The sequence below is a fragment of the Diceros bicornis genome, chromosome 30, assembly GCF_020826845.1.
Source record: "Diceros bicornis minor isolate mBicDic1 chromosome 30, mDicBic1.mat.cur, whole genome shotgun sequence".
NCBI lineage: Eukaryota > Metazoa > Chordata > Mammalia > Perissodactyla > Rhinocerotidae > Diceros > Diceros bicornis.
Genome location: NC_080769.1, coordinates 6,482,462 through 6,500,857, shown reverse-complemented (window position 1 = coordinate 6,500,857; position 18,396 = coordinate 6,482,462). Strand labels below are relative to the sequence as shown.

At 39.0% G+C, this 18,396-nt stretch overlaps 3 protein-coding genes across 4 annotated transcripts in view; 1 reads left to right on the top strand and 2 right to left on the bottom strand.

Annotated features, from left to right (window-relative positions):
* Positions 1-4,298, top strand: part of LOC131394555 (zinc finger protein 709-like) — a 179,063-nt gene extending 174,765 nt beyond the window's left edge. For both annotated transcript variants that reach the window (XM_058525948.1, XM_058525949.1), the window contains exons 2-4: positions 1,022-1,148; positions 1,344-1,416; positions 1,768-4,298. In XM_058525948.1, the coding sequence (XP_058381931.1) occupies positions 1,022-1,148; positions 1,344-1,416; positions 1,768-2,806 (1,239 nt within the window). In that variant the 3' untranslated portion in view covers positions 2,807-4,298. The remainder of the gene's footprint in view (positions 1-1,021; positions 1,149-1,343; positions 1,417-1,767) is intronic.
* The window catches only part of LOC131394538 (zinc finger protein 709-like), a 340,324-nt gene that overhangs the window by 81,001 nt on the left and 240,927 nt on the right, over positions 1-18,396 (bottom strand). The gene's annotated exons all lie outside the window — the stretch shown is intronic.
* The window catches only part of LOC131394559 (zinc finger protein 670-like), a 152,114-nt gene that overhangs the window by 42,634 nt on the left and 91,084 nt on the right, over positions 1-18,396 (bottom strand). The window lies entirely within an intron of this gene.

The window sequence follows — 18,396 nt, the reverse complement described above, 5'->3', positions numbered from 1 at the left end:
TGGTAGGCAGACACTTCCTCTTGAAGTTGGGGAATGGAGATTTTATGTTTTTTGGAGGAAATCACTGATAAACCCTTCACGTATTTTATAATCATGGGCAAATTGACTATCAAAGCTTTGTGGACTTAGATGGACCCTCTTGCAATCTGCAGCTCTTAATCTGTTCCTCAAGGGTAGCACAGCCCAGGGTACACTGTTAGCAGTTGATTGGAAAAAGCTCCTATGGCACATAATTATCTCACTATGTGTTCTTCAAGTTAGTGGAAATTGAGGCAAGTGAGTATAGGGATTTTATGGTCTAAGTTGTCATGCCTTCTTCCTTGTGTCTGAGCGCTAAGTTCCAAATAACATTCTAGTCCCATCAAATCAGACAGAGAGAGAAATGAAGAACTGAGACTACGATAAATATTACGCAAGTTAAATGCAATGCTTCCCTATAAGAATATTTACATTCAGCCAGCTGCATCTGCTCACTTGTAATGGCCTGGAGTACTTTAGGACAATGCTGCCAGCTGGGAGTTTGTTAAATGTTTGATTTCTATAGTCCTTCTGGACTCTCTGGTGATGGGACTAGACAAAAAAGCTTCCAGTTGCTCACTAATGTCTTTATCTTTTGAAACCTCATGCAGATTTGAACCTCTGCCTCATAGAATGCTGTTACTGAAGGGTAATAAAGAAGAAGATGAACTTTTCTCACAAGGAATCATTAGTCTTAAAATGATAATATTTGTTTCATCTCTATGGCATTTCTGTCATTTCTCAACATGCTTTGGACCCTGGCATTACAGACAAATATGATGTAATGAGATCACAGTAAAAATGTGTAAATAATTTCCATGTGTTCACAGTGCTGTTAAATTGATGAGGAATTGTGTACAGAAAAGCAGTGAGGTTTTGATGATCACAACATAGAATAAATAGAGATAACAGAATCATGCATAACCTTCCTACAAATGGAATATAGATCCCCAGTGCTGTGAGTCTTATGCATCCTACTCTACACACATTTGTGATGTTTTAGGACCCAGTGGCCATTGAGGATGTGGCTGTGAACTTCACCCCAGAGGAGTGGGCTTTACTAGATCCTTCACAGAAGAAACTGTACAGAGATGTGATGTTGGAAACCTTCAGGAACCTTGAATCATTAGGTAAGAATGAGAACATTTCTTTACTTTATCAACTAGAAAACAAGTGTTTCTTGCCCATCAACATTGTTTGAAGATATAGAATATGGAAAGGGGGGGATGTTGGTAAATAAGTGAGAAATGATCATAGCCCATCATGGACTTAGAATCTGAACATTTTTCTATAATTTCTAATATCTTTGATATCAACTTTTTGAGTCTGCATTTCAGGAAAAACATGGAAAGTTCATGACATTGACGATCAGTACAAAAACCAGGGGAGAATACTAAGGTGAGTCACACTAAGAACAGAAAGCAGTGTCTCACATGAGAATCCAAACAAATAACCTTTGCTTCAGGTTTAGCTATTCTTAGAAAATTTTCTGTATATATGCCTTCTGAAATGTCATGTAGTGGTTCAGTTTTTGGAAAATAATTCACTTGGAAAGAGTGTTAATAAACCCTATATAGAAATATCATTGTTTTTTTAATAGGAAGGGTGAAGGCATCTTGCAGAATATTCAGTATATTCAATTTCAGAGAATTCAGACAAGACAGAAAAACTATACATTTCCTATAAATTGTAATAAATATCAAATCATTCTAAATAAATCATTAATAATGTGCTTCTCATTTTTTACAGAAATCATGTGGTAGAGAGACTCTGTGAGAGTGAAGAGGATCGTCAATGTGGAGAAAACTTTAGCCTTATTTCAAATCTCAATCTGAACAAGAAAACTACTGCAGCAAAGCCCTATAAATGCAATGCATGTGGAAAAGTCTTCAAGCATCGTTCATCCTTTAATAGGCACATTAGATGTCACACTGAACACAAAGCGTATGAGTGTCAAAAATATGGAGAGAAGCCATATAAATGTAAGGAATGTGGGAAAGCCTTCACTTTTCCCAGTAATCTTCAAAGACATGAAAGAACTCATACTGGAGAGAAACCCTATGAATGTAAAAAATGCAGTAAAGCATTCAGTAGACTCAGTTCTCTTCAAAGACATGAAGGAACTCATACTGGAGAGAAACCCTATGAATGTAAAAAATGTAGTAAAGCATTCAGTAGACTCAGTTATCTTCAAATGCATGAAACAGTTCATACTGGAGAGAAACTCTACATATGTAAACAATGTGGGAAATCCTTTACATTTCCCTCAAGCCTTCAGTCACACATGATCTTTCACACTGGAGATGGACCTTATAAATGTAAGGAATGCAAGAAAGTATTCAGTTCTCCCAGTGTATTGCAAAAACATGAAAGGAGTCACACTGGAGAGAAACCCTATGCATGTAAGGAATGTGGGAAAGCCTTCACTTTTCCCAGTTCTCTTCCAATACATGAAAGAACTCATACTGGAGAGAAACCCTATAAATGTAAAAAGTGCAGTAAAGCATTCACTAGACTCAGTTCTCTTAAAAGACATGAAGGAATTCATACTGGAGAGAAACCCTATGAATGTAAAAAATGCGGTAAAGCATTCAGGTCTTCCAGTTATCTTCAAATACATGAAAGAATTCACAATGGAGAGAAACCCTATGAATGTAAGGAATGTGGCAAAGCCTTCAGTTCTGTTAAAGGGTTCCAAATACATAAAAGAAATCATACTGGAAAGAAACCATATGAATATAAAAAATGTAGTAAAGCATTTAGTTGTCTTAATACTCCAAACAAATGAAAGACATCACACTGGAGAGAAATGCTTTGAATGTAAAGACTGTGGGAAAGCCTTTATTGCTCTCACAGACCTTCAAGCACACACGATCACTCACAGTGGAGATGGACCTTATACATGTAAGGAATGTGAGAAAGTATTCATTTCTCCAGGTTCATTTGAAATACATGAAAGGAGTCACATTGGAGAGAAACCCTAAGAATCTAACGAATGTGGGAAAGCCCTCAGTTTGTACGCTAACTTAAAAGTACACCAAAGAACTCACACAGAAGGAACACACCTTTTGGATGTAAGGAATGTGGTAAGGCTTTCATTTCTCTTCAAGCTCTCCAAATACATGAAAGACATCACAGTGGGCAGAAACCCTATGAATGTAAAAAATGCAGTAAAGCCTTCACTTCTTCCGGTTCTCTTCAAATACCTGAAAGAATTCATACTGGAGAGAAACCCTGTAAATGTAAGGAATGTGGGAAAACCTTTACTGCTCCCTCAAGTCTTTGATCACACATGATCTTTCACACTGGTTATGGACCTTATAATTGTGAGGAATGTGAGAAAGCATTGATTTCTCACAGATGATTTCAAAGACATGAAGGAAGTCACACTGGAGAGAAACCATGTGAATGCAAAAACTGCAGTAAAACATTCACTTCTTCTAGTTCTCTTCAAATACATGAAAGTATTCACACTGGAGAGAAACCCTATGAATATCTGGAAAATGGGAAAGCCTTTATTTCTCATGAAAACTTGAGAATATGCAGGAATACACACTAGAGGAAAAAAACATGTAAATGAAAATGTGGGGAAGTCTTTTGTCATCTGAGTTCTTTCTGAAGGCATAAAAGGACTCACTTAATAAAAACTTCTTGAATGTAAACACCACGGGAAAGATTTCATTTGGCCTGTGTTCTTCTTTGTGAAACTCCCACCAAAAAAATATACACGTAAGTCATGTTTGAAAGCTTGATGGAAACTAATTTGTGTATAATGTTCTCAAAAACTTTCAACATGAAAGAGTTGCTATAAAAGTTGTAAATATATTGTATTTAGCAAGCCTCTCTCTTAAAGTACAACATTGAATGGAATCTATTAATTACTTTCAGAAATGAATGTTGAGATGAAATAACTCTGCAACTCATATTTCATCAGTGGTACATAAGACTACTAGGTAGTGCTTTTTATTTCAGTTAATAATACTTTCTTTTTAATTTTTTAGTAATGTTTTAATTGTTCTGCGTTAAGGGGCCATTGAAAAATGACATTTTTTATTTGTTGGAATTTTCTTTTTGGCCTTGTGTTGCAGTCCTGGATAGGCACAGGGTGGTGGCTATAGGAGCCTTTTTTTTATTTTCCATACTATTAAAGAGTTGGAATACATTTTTATGTATGGCAAGTTTATCAAATAATAGTAATTCACAGGAAAGTATATTTTCATATTTGGGTTAAATTAAACCACAGAAGTGTTCACATTTAGAGAAACAGTTGCATTCCTCTGCATTTCTCTGGCTCATCCTGAGTGTATTCTATGAGTAGATTGATATCTATGCAAGTCCACTGTGATCTCCCAGTGGAAACTCCAAGAAAAGCTATGGATGTGTAGAGGCAAACATCCAAGGAATAATTGAGGTGAGCTGCAGAGAGGGGGTATCATTCTGAGTGATAGCCTTATTGAGTATAAAAGGAAAAATGGGAAATTCTTAATGTCTTTTCATCACAGGAGTCCCTGGAAGCCTCTAAAGTCAATGATACACAAAGCCCCATAGCCCATGTAGCTGTTCACAGGTTTTATTTGCATATGCCTAAATGTTTAGCACATGTTGTGGAAAAGTGGGAAACAGCAGTAACAGCTTTGAGCTTTAAAACAGCGAAGGAAATGGAATGTATTCCTTTTTTTTAGCATTAACTTACCTATTGGAGGGGTGTCATTCAAATGAGCACCACAGGACTGTTCTTTTGGAGTGAGGGTATGGTTTTAAAATTTGATGGCAGTATAAATTTGTGAAAACTCATGAGTACTCTAAAACTATTTTATATATGTTTAAATATGTGTTATATATATAAATATTAGAAAATGAATAGCACAATTGCTTTCATATGCTAGAAGAATGTTAAGTTCCCCTGCACCTTCACTGTTACGTGTTCAACTCTTCTTTCCACCACTGTGGGATCCTTCCTAGGAAGAATTGCAGGACTGGGCAAGAAGGACTCAGTCCTCCACGGGCCTTTCTTGAAACCCTGTCTTAATTGAAAAAAACACCTGCTAGGGTTGCAGCTGCCCTCATCCACTACTCATAGAGTGAAGTGAAAGGGCTGCCAGGAGTGGTCTCTGAGTGTAAATCAGGTTCCATGGAGAGATCTTTAGAAATAATGTGGTTCTAAAACATAAAATTGTATCCCAATTGTATGCCCAGGGACATCCTCATTCATGTGCATCAGCATCATTTCTTCTCATTGCCATTCATAGAACATTTCCTGCTGCTCTTTTCCCAACTCAAGCCTACTCTGTGCCTGCTTACTTGGAAACATTTTTAGAAATCCACACATGTCCCACTCTGGAAAATTTCTCTGAGGCAACAGGAGGGGGCTGTGAGCTGAGAGGGGAACAGAAGAAGTGGTAGAACCCATGTCGTGGGCACATTCTGTCAGCCACAGCAACCGTAACATCCCATATTTATCATATCTGCTTGCTTATTCATGCAACACTTAGAAATGGACTGACTTGGGGCCGGCCCCGTGGCTTAGCAGTTAAGTGCGTGCGCTCTGCTACTGGCGGCCCGGGTTCGGATCCCGGGTGCGCACCAACGCACTGCTTCTCTGGCCATGCTGAGGCCGCATCCCACGTACAGCAACTAGAAGGATGTGCAGCTATGACATATAACTATCTACTGGGGCTTTGGGGGAAAAAATAAAGAAAATTATAAAAAAAAAAAAGAAATGGACTGACTTTGAATTGGAGAACAAATGGTTCTAGAATCTTTGAAATAACACTCACACCATTAGCATCTCCCTTTGCAAACCCCTTTACCAGAAAGGCTTTAGCAGCTTCCCATTATGCATACAAGAGTCTCTAAACTTCTCACGGTGGACGTAAGTTGCCCAAGCCATTCTTGTACCAAACTATTCTTATCCAGTGCTGCACACAATTAGAGAAGTCAGTGCTAGCAACTGACAAGAGTCTTTTTGTAAATGGAGGTCCTTCCAGGGCGTGAGTTGATGATCTCCCACAGCCAGCTTCCCATTTTGCCTTGCGTCATGATTGCAGGACCCCTCATGAGTGCTAATCAGAGGCCTTTTCATTCAAGAGATATAAGCACTTACAGGATAGAACCAAGAATGGCATTTCTGGCAAATCAAATCTACAGGAGGAAGTGTATTCCCCTCTTCTCTGTTAGATATCATCTATGTGGAGGAGGTCACTTCATTTTCAGGCACAGTGGCCACTCAGGGAGTCACTTGGGAACAAATGAGTAACCAGGGTGTTCATATACATTATAGACAGTGTGCTGCCACCACAGCTGATGGAGTCCAGTGCAGAGATGCTGCATTCTTTTCCTAGATCAAGCAGACCATCTTTGATTAAAGATTGGGCCCAAGCATCAGATCAATTTATCAAACACCAGACAATCATGCTAGCAATAGAAAATTCCCTGGCCAGAAAGAGAGCTCGTGCACATTTTTACAGATCCTTTGGCCATTGCCAGTGATCTAGCTGTCTCATCCCATCACTAACAACAGCTCCTTATCCAAGGATGCACCTTATACAAGACGGGGAATACCTTGCCTGACAATTAGCCAAGTACAAATCAGGTCACTTTTTTCTCTGCACATATTAAACATCAGTTGGCAGAGGCTCATGTCATTGCTCATGGTGATAAATTGACCCAAATTTCTGAGACACACACCAAAACGTCACACCTGTTGTTAATAACCTTTGCCCTTTGATCCAATGCAATATGAAACCATTTGCAGGCATCTAACCTAAAGGTCTGGATAAAATTCAAGAGACTTCCCTCCTCTGCCGTGGCTACCTTAGTGATTTACCAAAGCAGCTAATGTGAAAAAACAAGTCACTCAATATAATTGAAGGACATACCTTCCAGGCTAAAGAAGGGCTCCCTAAAGCTGATGGTGAATAGACATTCTTAGGGCCTCTTGTCCCCTCTGCTGGGACACTTGCTATGCTCAGACCGTGGTGGAAACTTATATAGAAAAATTACTCATGCTACCACAGGTAACATCTTGAAACCAAATTGCAAGGACTCACCAAGACACTCTGGAAATTATTGATATTATCAACTCATTTATCAAAATACAAAACACTGAACTCTTGAAAAAGGTATTCTATGGACTTCATACCTGTCTTACAACCCCAGGCTACCACCTCATAGGATGGCCTAATGGTTTACTTAGACAAATCTTGCATTCTTCTAAATAGATCTTCCTGCTGTTTGAGTCATTAGTTAGATTCAATCCCCAGTCTTGAGGGCCTATTACATTGTCCTGATCATCAGGCTTACTGGCACCTTATAAATAGAGGTCTTTCCATATTAGACATTTCTGTCAGAATGGTCACCCTAACAAGGCTTCTGTTTATTGTAATCATGCACCCCAGCCACCTCTCATCCCACTCCTGGGTCTTCCTCCTAACATCACCTGTACTCTGTGTGCCCTGTGTGTCAATATTTCATTTTGGTCACCCTCCCTCCAAACCCCTCCAGCCCCTTCAACCCAAATGTGATGTTTTCCTAACATTTGCATTCACATGCTCATTGTGGTAGAAGTCACTGGTTCAGACTTGGGCATGCAAGATGTCGTTCAACATACACATTGTTAAGGCCAATCAAAAAATTTCCAAAACACTCAAAATACTTGTAGCAGACAGCTAATGTTTGAGATGTTTTCCATGAAGGAAAATTCCCTGGCAACCCTGGTAGCTGATGATTAGTTGGCTTTGGATTATTAACCAGCCAGAGAGAGTTCTGTTCCCCTTAAAGGGCTGCTGCTTGTATGTGGGCGGGCTACACTGGTAAAGTGCCACCAATAACGATAAATGAAACAGCAAATTAAAATATAACATTGCTAAAATAATTGTAGAGAGTTCTGGAACCATACTGACACATTTTCCTGGATCTCTCCAATACTTTGGAATGATTGGATTCAAATGTCTATTTCAGGCTTTATCATCTTAGTTATTTTCCTTGTGTTTTTCAAATGCCTTTTTTTTTTCCTTTTTTTTTGTGAGGAAGGTCAGCCCTGAGCTAACATGTGCCAATCCTCTTCTTTTTGCTGAGGAAGACTGGCCCTGGGCTAACATTTGTGCCCATCTTCCTCTACTTTATATGGGACACCACCACAGCATGGCTTGACAAGTGGTGCGTCGGTGCGTGCCCAGGATCCGAACCCGCCAACCCTGGGCCACCTCAGCGGAGTGCGCGCACTTAACCACTTGCGCCACCGGACCGCCCCTCTAATGCCTTTTTAATTAATATCCAAGTCAAATTCATTTAATTGAGATATGTCATTACCCAGTCAACAAACCTCAGCAGTGAACTTTAATAGAGACACTGACCTCATCTTTGATATTTGACTCTCAATCAGCCCTAGTTACCGGCTCCCCCTGTCTGGTCCTCAATGGTAAACAAGTGAGGAAGGTTCACATGCGCCTTTACTTTGTGTCAGCAGGTAGGAGGGTCAAACCTTTAAAACCAACTATGACATACAACTATCTACTGGGGCTTTGTGGGAAAAAAATAAAATTATAAAAAAAAAATCTTTTGGGTGATACACTTGTATTCACTGTAGGGAATTTTTATAAGGTAAGGAAAAGGAAACCAAATGCAGAGATCCCTGTATGATAATGTTTTCAGATGTATTGGTCACAAAAGAAGAACACTGAAACCGTCCACATGGCTCTAGCAGTAGAATCAATAAGTAAAAATGGTGTAATCTCACAAGGGAAAAATACAGAGTAACAGAAATCAATGGATGGTTTCTGCTCTGATCTGTAAAGAGCTCTGGGTGATCACTCTGACCTTCATGGAAAGAAAAATACTAAACACTCTGAAAAGGAAGACTTCTTACATCCATGAGAGATTATAGGTTACATAGCAAACAGTGTCACCAAAATGAGAGGTGAATATAGAGATATACCATGTACCAGGGGGAGAAATGACTGGAACCAGCAACTTTCTAGGAACACATAAACTCTAGTAGATGAATTGCTGGAGACACCATATGGATTATCTTGAGAGTTAAAACCTCTAGGGGGGCCAGTCTTAGGAGCCCCCTAAAATTCATGTTTCCTTCAGCAGCCCAACCTGAGTGTCATAGTGAAGATCAGAAAAAGTTGCCTCCTGCTTCATGCAGCAAATGGGGGAAACATTTTGACATACACAAAAAGCATTTTGTTGTCTGTAATACAGACCATCCCTCAAAGGAAACTAAAGTGCCAAAGTCTTATCTGATTGGGCAAAGTGCAGATAGACACCTGCAGTCACTTCAGGTTCCTCTCTGACAAAAGTGGAGGAAATATAAGTGCTAAGAACCTGTTCTGAAGTTCATAGTCCAGGGATTCTTTACCACCAAAACATTGCAGTTTTCATCATATAACAGAAGAGGACATTTTCCCTTTCAAATACCTGACACCATATCAGCAGGGTCCCAGGATAAAAACAGTGGATCAAAACAGAGAGCTGCAAGACACAGACTCTACTTAAGAATGAGTTTCTAGGGAAACCCAAACACACCAGGGATGTAAATGCAAGGATACGACAGACCATGAAGTGCCTGACACCTCCAGCTGCAGCAAACATTACACATAGTCTGATATCTATTCAAGAAATCATAACCCCTCATGCTGAAGGCCAATTTTTCTCAAATCTTATTGTGAAAATTCACAAATACATGGAAATTAAATAACACTATAGGACAGCCATTGAGTCAAAAAAAAAAAAAAAATCAAAAAGGAATTCGGTTTATGTGGTGCAAATGTAAGCAAAAAGAAATTTAAAAACTCAAGACAAACAAAAATGAAATGACGTTTATTTGCAAATATTTGGATAACTTAGAAGAAATGGATAAATTCCTAGAAACATGCAACTTACCAAGAAAGAATTAAACATTAGGAAGCTTGAACATACCAATATTAAATAACAAAAAATTCAAAGAATTAATATCAATATTTGGGGCCGGCCCCGTGGCGTAGTGGTTAAGTGCGCACGCTCCACTGCTGGTGGCCCGGGTTCTGATCCCAGGCGCGGGCGCGCACCAACCGTGCTGTGGTGGTGTCCCATATAAAGTGGAGGAAGATGGGCATGGATGTTAGCCCAGGGCCAGTCTTCCTCAGCAAAAAGAGGAAGATTGGCATGGATGTTAGCTCAGGGCTGATCTTCCTCACACACACACTAAATAAATAAATAAAACTTAAAAAAAAAAAATCAATCTTTGTTAAACTCTTCCAAAAACTGGAAGTAGAAGACATATTTCCAAACTCATTTTGTGAGGCCAGCATCTCCCTGATATCAAAGCCAGACAAAGACATTGGAAGAAAAAACTACAAGCCAATATCTCTGTGTCGACTTGGCTCAGCCATAGTGCCCAGACATTAGTTCACACATTCTACTGGATGTTTCTGTGCAGGGTTCTTTTTCAAGAGATTATCATTTCAATGGGTGGATTTTGGGTAAATCAGCCCCCTCAATGTGGATGTGCCTCATCCAGTCAATTCTAGTTCTTAACAGAACACAGATTGACCCTCCCTGAACAGGAAGGAATTGTACCATTAAAATACACTTTTACTTGAACTACAGTACTTCTCCTGGCTGGCTCATCTAGACTACAGATTTTTGACTTAACTAAGTCTTTATATTCACACAAATCACTTCCTTAAAACAAGAACAGAAAAAATTAATATATATGTATAAACACATACATCATGTTGGCTCTGTTTCCCTGGTGAACCCTAACACCTTATATTCTAATATTTTATAAATCAAATGCGTGATTCCTTTTAAGTGAGAAGCCGTTTTGTTTGTGTAAGTCTCTAAATAATAATTTTTATGATGTGTTCAATACATTATTGCAAACCATAAAATATAAATTTTCTCTTTTGTTCACATATAAAATGACAAATGATATTAGAGCTTCTTCCATCCCATTTCAAACTGGTGAGTATTTAGCGGAATAGGCTTTGTACTAAATGTATTAGGTTGGCATAACAGTGAGAGAATTTCTGCTGAACTGCTCCCCAGTAAAACTGGTGAAAATTATTTTAATAAACATTTAAGGCTGCTGGAATTTATCCTAAAGGCAAACAGGAAATGATGAACACTTATGAAAGAAAATCTACGAAGTGTTATAAGTACATGAAAGTCTGTGGTATTGGAACCAAAAGCACTGCCTCCGTAGCTCCTCCCAGCTCACATTGGTGAAGTCTCCACTCCAGAGTCCTGTAGTCTAGAACACATGGCACCCTGTCACCCCAGCTCCCAGTAACAGGGCTATATCTTCTTGAGAAGAACAGGACATCAACATTTCAAACCTTGTGCCCAGCTACCTGTTGCTGAGAGTAAATAAGTGCTGGGTGAGTGTACTTGAAAACTGGGGACACCGCTGTTTCAGTCCCTCCACATGGAACTGAGGTGATACCTTTCAAGTGGTGTGCTGACAGTACTTGGGCACTGATCACCCTTGTTCCATCTCATGAGGTGAGTGTAACATAAGTCATTTGTGAGACACAATTGAGAAAACCCCTGGCTGCTGTCTCTTTACTGCACTGAACCTTCAGCTCTTAAAATGGGATTGTCACTCAGAAAGAGGTTTCCCATTGTCCTTAAAAGAGCGTCAGGGTGCTGACATAGAGATTTTGTGTGAACATAAGGGTGAAGTGAGCCATAGAACACAAAGCTCTTAATCACTTTCCAAAGAATTAACTTCATTGGCCCAAGATCATGAGAAGTTCAAGTCAAAGGACACTCTCAAGAGAGTGGTGAAAGGCAGGAGTAGACTCATATATTTATTGAAGATACAGCTTAGAGTATTGACTATTTTTCTGAAACAAAACAAAACAAAACAAAACAGGAAATCAGACTGCTGAGAGGAGGCTTACAAAGCTCAGAACAAATATCATCCAGTGACTTCAGAAAACAATTCTACAAAGGAGTTTTATTGAATTGATTGGTGGAACAAATTCTGTCCCACAGGACATTGGTGAAAATAAGAGAGCAATCTTCCAGCAATTAGTGGTTTAACCACTGGCTGTGGTTCATGAAAGAGAAAGAGAGCCCTCCCAATATCACTGTCCCAGGAGAGTAGGCTTTCCCAAAGCTATGTCTGATTCTAGGAGCTCTGTCAGAGGTTTCACTCTGGGTGGAGGACACAGACTTAAATCCAGCCAGTCACTGAACAAATAAATACGCCAGTTACAGTAAAAACCCTGAAGGAAGGGGACCAGTACCTAGACTTACTGCAATATATTACCTAAAATGTCTGATTTGCAGCAAAATTAAAAGAAAGGCAAACATATAGAAAAGTAGGAACCATACAGTGGAGAAAACAGCAGTTGAATAAATGATTAAACTCTTACAAAGAAATCCCAGTAAAATTAACAGCTGACATCTCAGCAGAAAAAAGGGAGGTCAGAAGGCAGAGGGATAACATATTCAAAGTGCACAAAGAAAAAACCTGTCAACTAACAATCTTATGTTCAAAATTCCATTGTAAAAAATGAAGGTGAAATAAAGACCTTCCCAGACAAATAAAACTGAGAGCATATATTGACAGCCAACTGGCATGCAAGAATGGCTGGAGGAGATCTTCAGGTTGAAAGCAAGTCACCGCAGGTGGTAATTCATATCAGTATAGAGAAACTAAAACACCGGTATAAATGATTATGTAAGTAGGAAAGACAGAATCAGGTACCTATTTTCTCCATTCTTCTCTTAACTGATATCAAAGAGATTGTATAAAATACTATGTATGTAAAGTGCTCTTTGGACTATTATATATAAAAATGTAATATATGTGTAATATATTTACCATTAAATTCAGAAAAGACATATTGGGAGCAAAGCTGCATTGAGCTAAGGAAATGAGCAGAGATGGTAAATAAGTGTTTCAATACATTATTGGGCTATATCATTAATAGGTATAATCTGCATAACAATACCACAAAACCACCAGCAGGGAATAGAGCTGTCTATGAGTAAATTTTCCATGTATCCCTGGAATCCAGGTACTATAAATCTGAAGCTCATTGTTGTAAATTAAGAAGTATATGTTAAACAGTAGAGCAACCCCCTAGAAAACTTCAAAAATATAGTGAAAAATTTATTTAAAAATTAAAATGCTTCATTGGAAAATGTTCACTTACTGCAATAGAAAGCTACAGAGAAGGACTAGAGAATCTAAGAAGAATATGAAATTATAGAAAACAAAAGGAGGCTGATGTGATTGTAAGTATGTCAATGGTACTAAATGTGAATGGATTACATAATCCAAACAGGAGAAAGAGATTGTCAGCTCTCTTAAATAATATTATGATCTAATATTATTATGATCTAAATAATATTATGATCTAAATATTTGCTATGTACAGGAAGGCACACTTTAGATTCAAAGATACAAAATAGATTGAAGGTAACAGCATTGGAAAGATACATCTGTAAACAGCACCCACAAGATAGCTGGAGAGAGAATACACATATCTGGCCAAAGGGACTTGAGAACAAAAATATCACTAGAGATGCTGAGAAACATTATGTCATTCTGAAAGGGTGAAAGTTTATGGGCTGCATCTCAAACGCAACCTAGAAAATGATTTGTAGCTATCAATACCTATACTAGCAAAGAAGAGAGATCTGAAATCAAAAACTTAACTTTTCACCTAAAGTGACTTGAAAAGACAAGGTATCAAATCCATAGCAAGGAGAAAAGGAGATAATAAAAGTAGAGCAGAAATTAGTGAAATGAGGAAGAGAAAAACCATAGAGAAAGTCAATGAAACCAAACGTAACAAAACTGACAAATTTTCACCTGAATTAATCTAGAGAAATAGAAGGAAGATTCAAATTAATACACCCCAGAAAAAAGGGGAATATTATTACTGACATTACAGAAATAAAAAGGATCATGAAGAATTCAATGAACAATTGTATGGCAAAAAATTAGGTAACTCAGATGAAATGGATACATTCCTTGAAAGACACAAAGTACCAAAACTAACTCAAGAATAAATGGAAAATCTGAATAAAAATATAATAAACGAAGTAGTTAACTCAATAAACAACTCTTGAAGTAAGCCTAGGCCCAGGTGGCTTCAACTCAGAATTTTCCAAAACACTCAAAGAAGGTTTGTTACAGGTTCTTCACCTGCTCTTTGAAATAATAGAACGGAGACAAAACTCTCCATTCATTTTGTGAAGCCAGTACTACTCTGATACCAGAACCAAGTGTGTTGCCAAAAAGACTACACACCTGTTTCTTTTGTGAGTATGAATGCAAAAAACCTCAACACATACTAGCAAGCCCAATCCGACAACATATAAAAAGAATTAAACACCATGACCAACTGGGTTTATTCCAAGGATGAAGGATTGGGTTAAGATTTCAAAATCCTTTAATGTAACAAAGGATATCAACAGAAAAAAAATGAAAAACGGCAAGATCATTTCAAAAGACTTGAGGAAAATAATTGACAATATCAGTACTCTTTCATGATTAAAACCCTCAGCATACCAGGAATAGAAGGGAATTTACTTACTTCATAATGAGCATCTATGGAAAATCCACAGCTAATATTATATTTAATGGTGAAAGACTGGAATCCTTTTCCCTGAAGGTAAGGAACCAAAGAAGGATGTCTGCTCTTCACACTTCTATTATAGGATGTACCGGAGATATTAGCCAGAACCATTAGGCAAGAAAAGGAAATAAAATGCATGCAGATTGTCTGGGAAGATGTTAAATGCTCTACTTCCAGATGAGGTATCTTGTGTAGAGGTTCAGCATATGTCACCTCAAAATATGGCACATTGGCATATTGATCATTTTAAATTAAAGGTACTTGAGAAACAACCATTGCAAGGAAGACACTCTGACCTTTGTTTGCCCCTACTGCAAGCAGGAGATGAATTTCCCACATGAACAGTACCCTCCTTGAACCAGGAGGGCAGAAGGCAACCTTATCATCAGAGACAGGGAATTTAGGGCTGAGATGCCTGTGTAGACAAATCTTGTTATTACTTCAGCATTTACTATCCCTAGCCCAAACCCCTCTGCCTTGTCAATTCTTCCCAAATGTATTGTTTTTCTATCTAAAAGGCATAAAAGCTTCCTGCTCTGGTTACTTCTTTGAGTCTCATCTTTTTAAGGGGCTCCCATACATAGGTAATGTTTTTCTTCTGTTAATCTGTCTTATGTCACAGCATTTTTTTTTTCCTGAGGAAGATTTGCCTTGAGCTAACATCCATTGCCAGTCTTCCTCTTTTTGTATGTGAGCTGCTGCTACAGCATGACCACCAACAGTTGAGTGGTGTAGGTCTGTGCCTGGGAGCCCAACCCAGGCTGCCAAAGCAGAATGCAGTGAACTCAACCACTAGGCCACTGGGGCTGGCCCACGTCGCTTTATTACACCAGTCAAAGAACCTACGAGGGAAGAAGGGGAAAGTTTTCCACCCCTAGACTTGCATATAGAAAACCCTGAGAAGTCCACCAAAAAACTGTTAGAACTGATAATTGAATTCTGCCACATTGTAGGATACAAGATCAAAATATAAAAATGAGTAGTATTTCTATATAGTTGCAATGAACAATCAGATAATGAAATTAAGAAACAAAATGCATTTAAAATAGCATCAGGGGCCGGCCCAGTGGCTTAGCGGTTAAGTGCGCGTGCTCCACTGCTGGCGGCCCGGGTTGGGATCCCTGGCGCGCACCGACACACTGCTTCTCTGGCCGTGCTGAGGCCGCGTCCCACATACAGCAACTAGAAGGATGTGCAGCTATGACATACAACTATCTACTGGGGCTTTGGGGGGAAAAAAATAGCATCAAAAGGAATAAGAGAATTAGGAATAAATTCAACCATAAAGCACAAAACAAATTGTATGAAAACTACTAACAGTATCAAAAGAAATTAATAAAGGTATAAATAAGGTGGAAAACATCCCAATTTCATGGATTAGAATACTTACTGTTGAAATGACACAGCTTCCCAAAATGATCAGAAGAGTCAACACAATACTTGTCATAATCCCAGCTGATTTCTTTATCAAAATTGGGAAGTTGGTCAATAAATTAATATGGTATTGTAGGGAATCAGAATAAGCAAACCATTCTTTTGTGTGTGTGTGTGAGGAAGATTAGCCCTGAGCTAACATCCGATGCCAATCCTCCTCTTTTTGCTGAGGAAGATTGGCTGTGGGCTAACGTCAGTGCCCACCTTCCTCTACTTTATATGGGATGCCGCCGCAGCATGGCTTGACAAGCGGTGCATTGGTGCACGCCCAGGATCCAAACCTGTGAGCCCCTGGCCGCCAAAGTGGAGCGCACATACTTAACTGCTACGCCACCGGGCCAGCCCCTAAGGAAGCCATTCTTGATAAAGAAAAGCAATTGATTAGAGTACTATTTCCTGATTTCAAAACTTTGTACTAAGCAGTGGTCGCCAAGATAATGTGGTACTGACACAAGGTTAGAGATACAGATTTGTGGAATAGATTGAGATTTGAAAAATAAACCCACACATCTATGGTCAACTGATTTTGTAAAAAAAGTGCCAACAATTGGGAAAGAATACTTTTTTCATAAATGAGTGCTGAGCCAAATGTATTACCATATGAAAAGAAAGTGGTTTTACACTTGTATCACAGCACATACAATAATTTACCAAGAAGAATTAAAGACCTAAACATGAGTGAAACTATAACACTCTTAGATGAAATAGAGGAAAAATTCTTGATCTTAAATTTGGCACAGAACTGTTGGATAAAACACTAAGAGCAAAAACGGGAAAAAAAGGTAAGTTTATGATTTTCATGCTTCAAAGGATGCCCATCAAGAAAGTGAAAACATCCTTTGGAACACTTGTGCACTATTGCTAGGAATATAAAATCATGTTCATGGTATGAGAAACAACATGGAATTTCCTCAAAAAAGTTACAAATTGAATTGCCATCTGATCTAGCAATTCTATTTCTGGGTAAGGACCCAAAATAACTGAAAGCAGAGACTCAAACACATCTATGTCAACTCGTGTTCACATTAGCATTGTCCACAATAGCCAAAAAGGTGGAAGTAACCCAAGTGTTCTTCAACAGTTGAATGGATCAAAATCCTGCCAGTGGCTTTTAGTATCTCCACGATCCAGACAATGCCCATGATTTTCCCTAAAGACTGATGCCTAGGCATCACGGGATCAATTTTGAAGAGAAAAACAACAATTTTGAGTTAGTGCCTAAAAATTGTAGAGTATGACAGCCCTGCTCCCTTCCTAATTCTGGGCATTTAAATAAGGACTTGAGCTTAGAATTCCACCGTAAGTCCCCAGTTTGCTTTTCCCAGGGCACCTTGTAAAATAAGCACTCAAAATGTTAGTGACCTCTTCCCGAGCCACCTTATAAGTAATGGGTGCTTGGTACCCTGCAATCTCTCTCCTGCTGGCTCATGACCTCAGGCAGAAGACTGCCCTTCCTCTGGCTCACTGCACACCTGCCCCCATTTCTACAACCTGTAAGTAACAAATCTTGTGACTTTACTTCCTTTGTGTGGCTGTATCGTGTGGGGTCTTCTATCAAAGTCCCCATGGTTTTCACATCCCCGAAGTGGGAGCTCAGATGCTGAGGGCACACCTACTGACATTGTGTGGGTGGCTTGTAACCCCCATTCAGCAGATCGTAATCTGCCTACACTGAATTTAATGCACCAGCTTTGGCTTCTCAACACAACATACTACACAGTGCACCCCATTAAAGTGTACAATTCAATGGTTCAGTATATTCTCACATAAAGTTAAGGTAAGTATTTGATGAAAAACTTGGGTGAGATGATGGAATCCTTGTACAAGTTGAGCCATCTTTTGTAAATTTGTCTGAAATTTGTCCAGAATTATTACTATACACAGAGCAGGTGGTGCCCTTTACAGCCCATACCCCTCCTTTCTTGGCCAATAAGTAATCTACAGCTCAACGGTTATGCAAAACCACCCACACTGAAGAATCTTGTTGCATTAATTCCAGCTTTGGTCTAATAGCCCAATTGTTTCAGCCAGGTGGTTGACAGCTTGGTGTTTGCCTTTATAGTGTTGTTGTGAGCCCAGTGTGGCTGCACCTAGCCTTGTCCAGGTGAGGGATAGTAGCAGACCTACTCTCAACACAATAGGGATGAACACTGCATGCTTTTGATGTGAGGGGGCAGAAACAGAGATGAATTGGGGGTTCTGTTCAGTGTTTTGTAAGGGTAGTCCCAGAGAGACTGTCAAAAGTTCAGAAATAACAGAAGTAAAAGCAATGAATCACCAAAGTAGTAATTAATAAAGGTTTATTGTGCACACATCAAAGACAGTTTCCAAAATGAGAGCACTCAAACCAAAACATGGA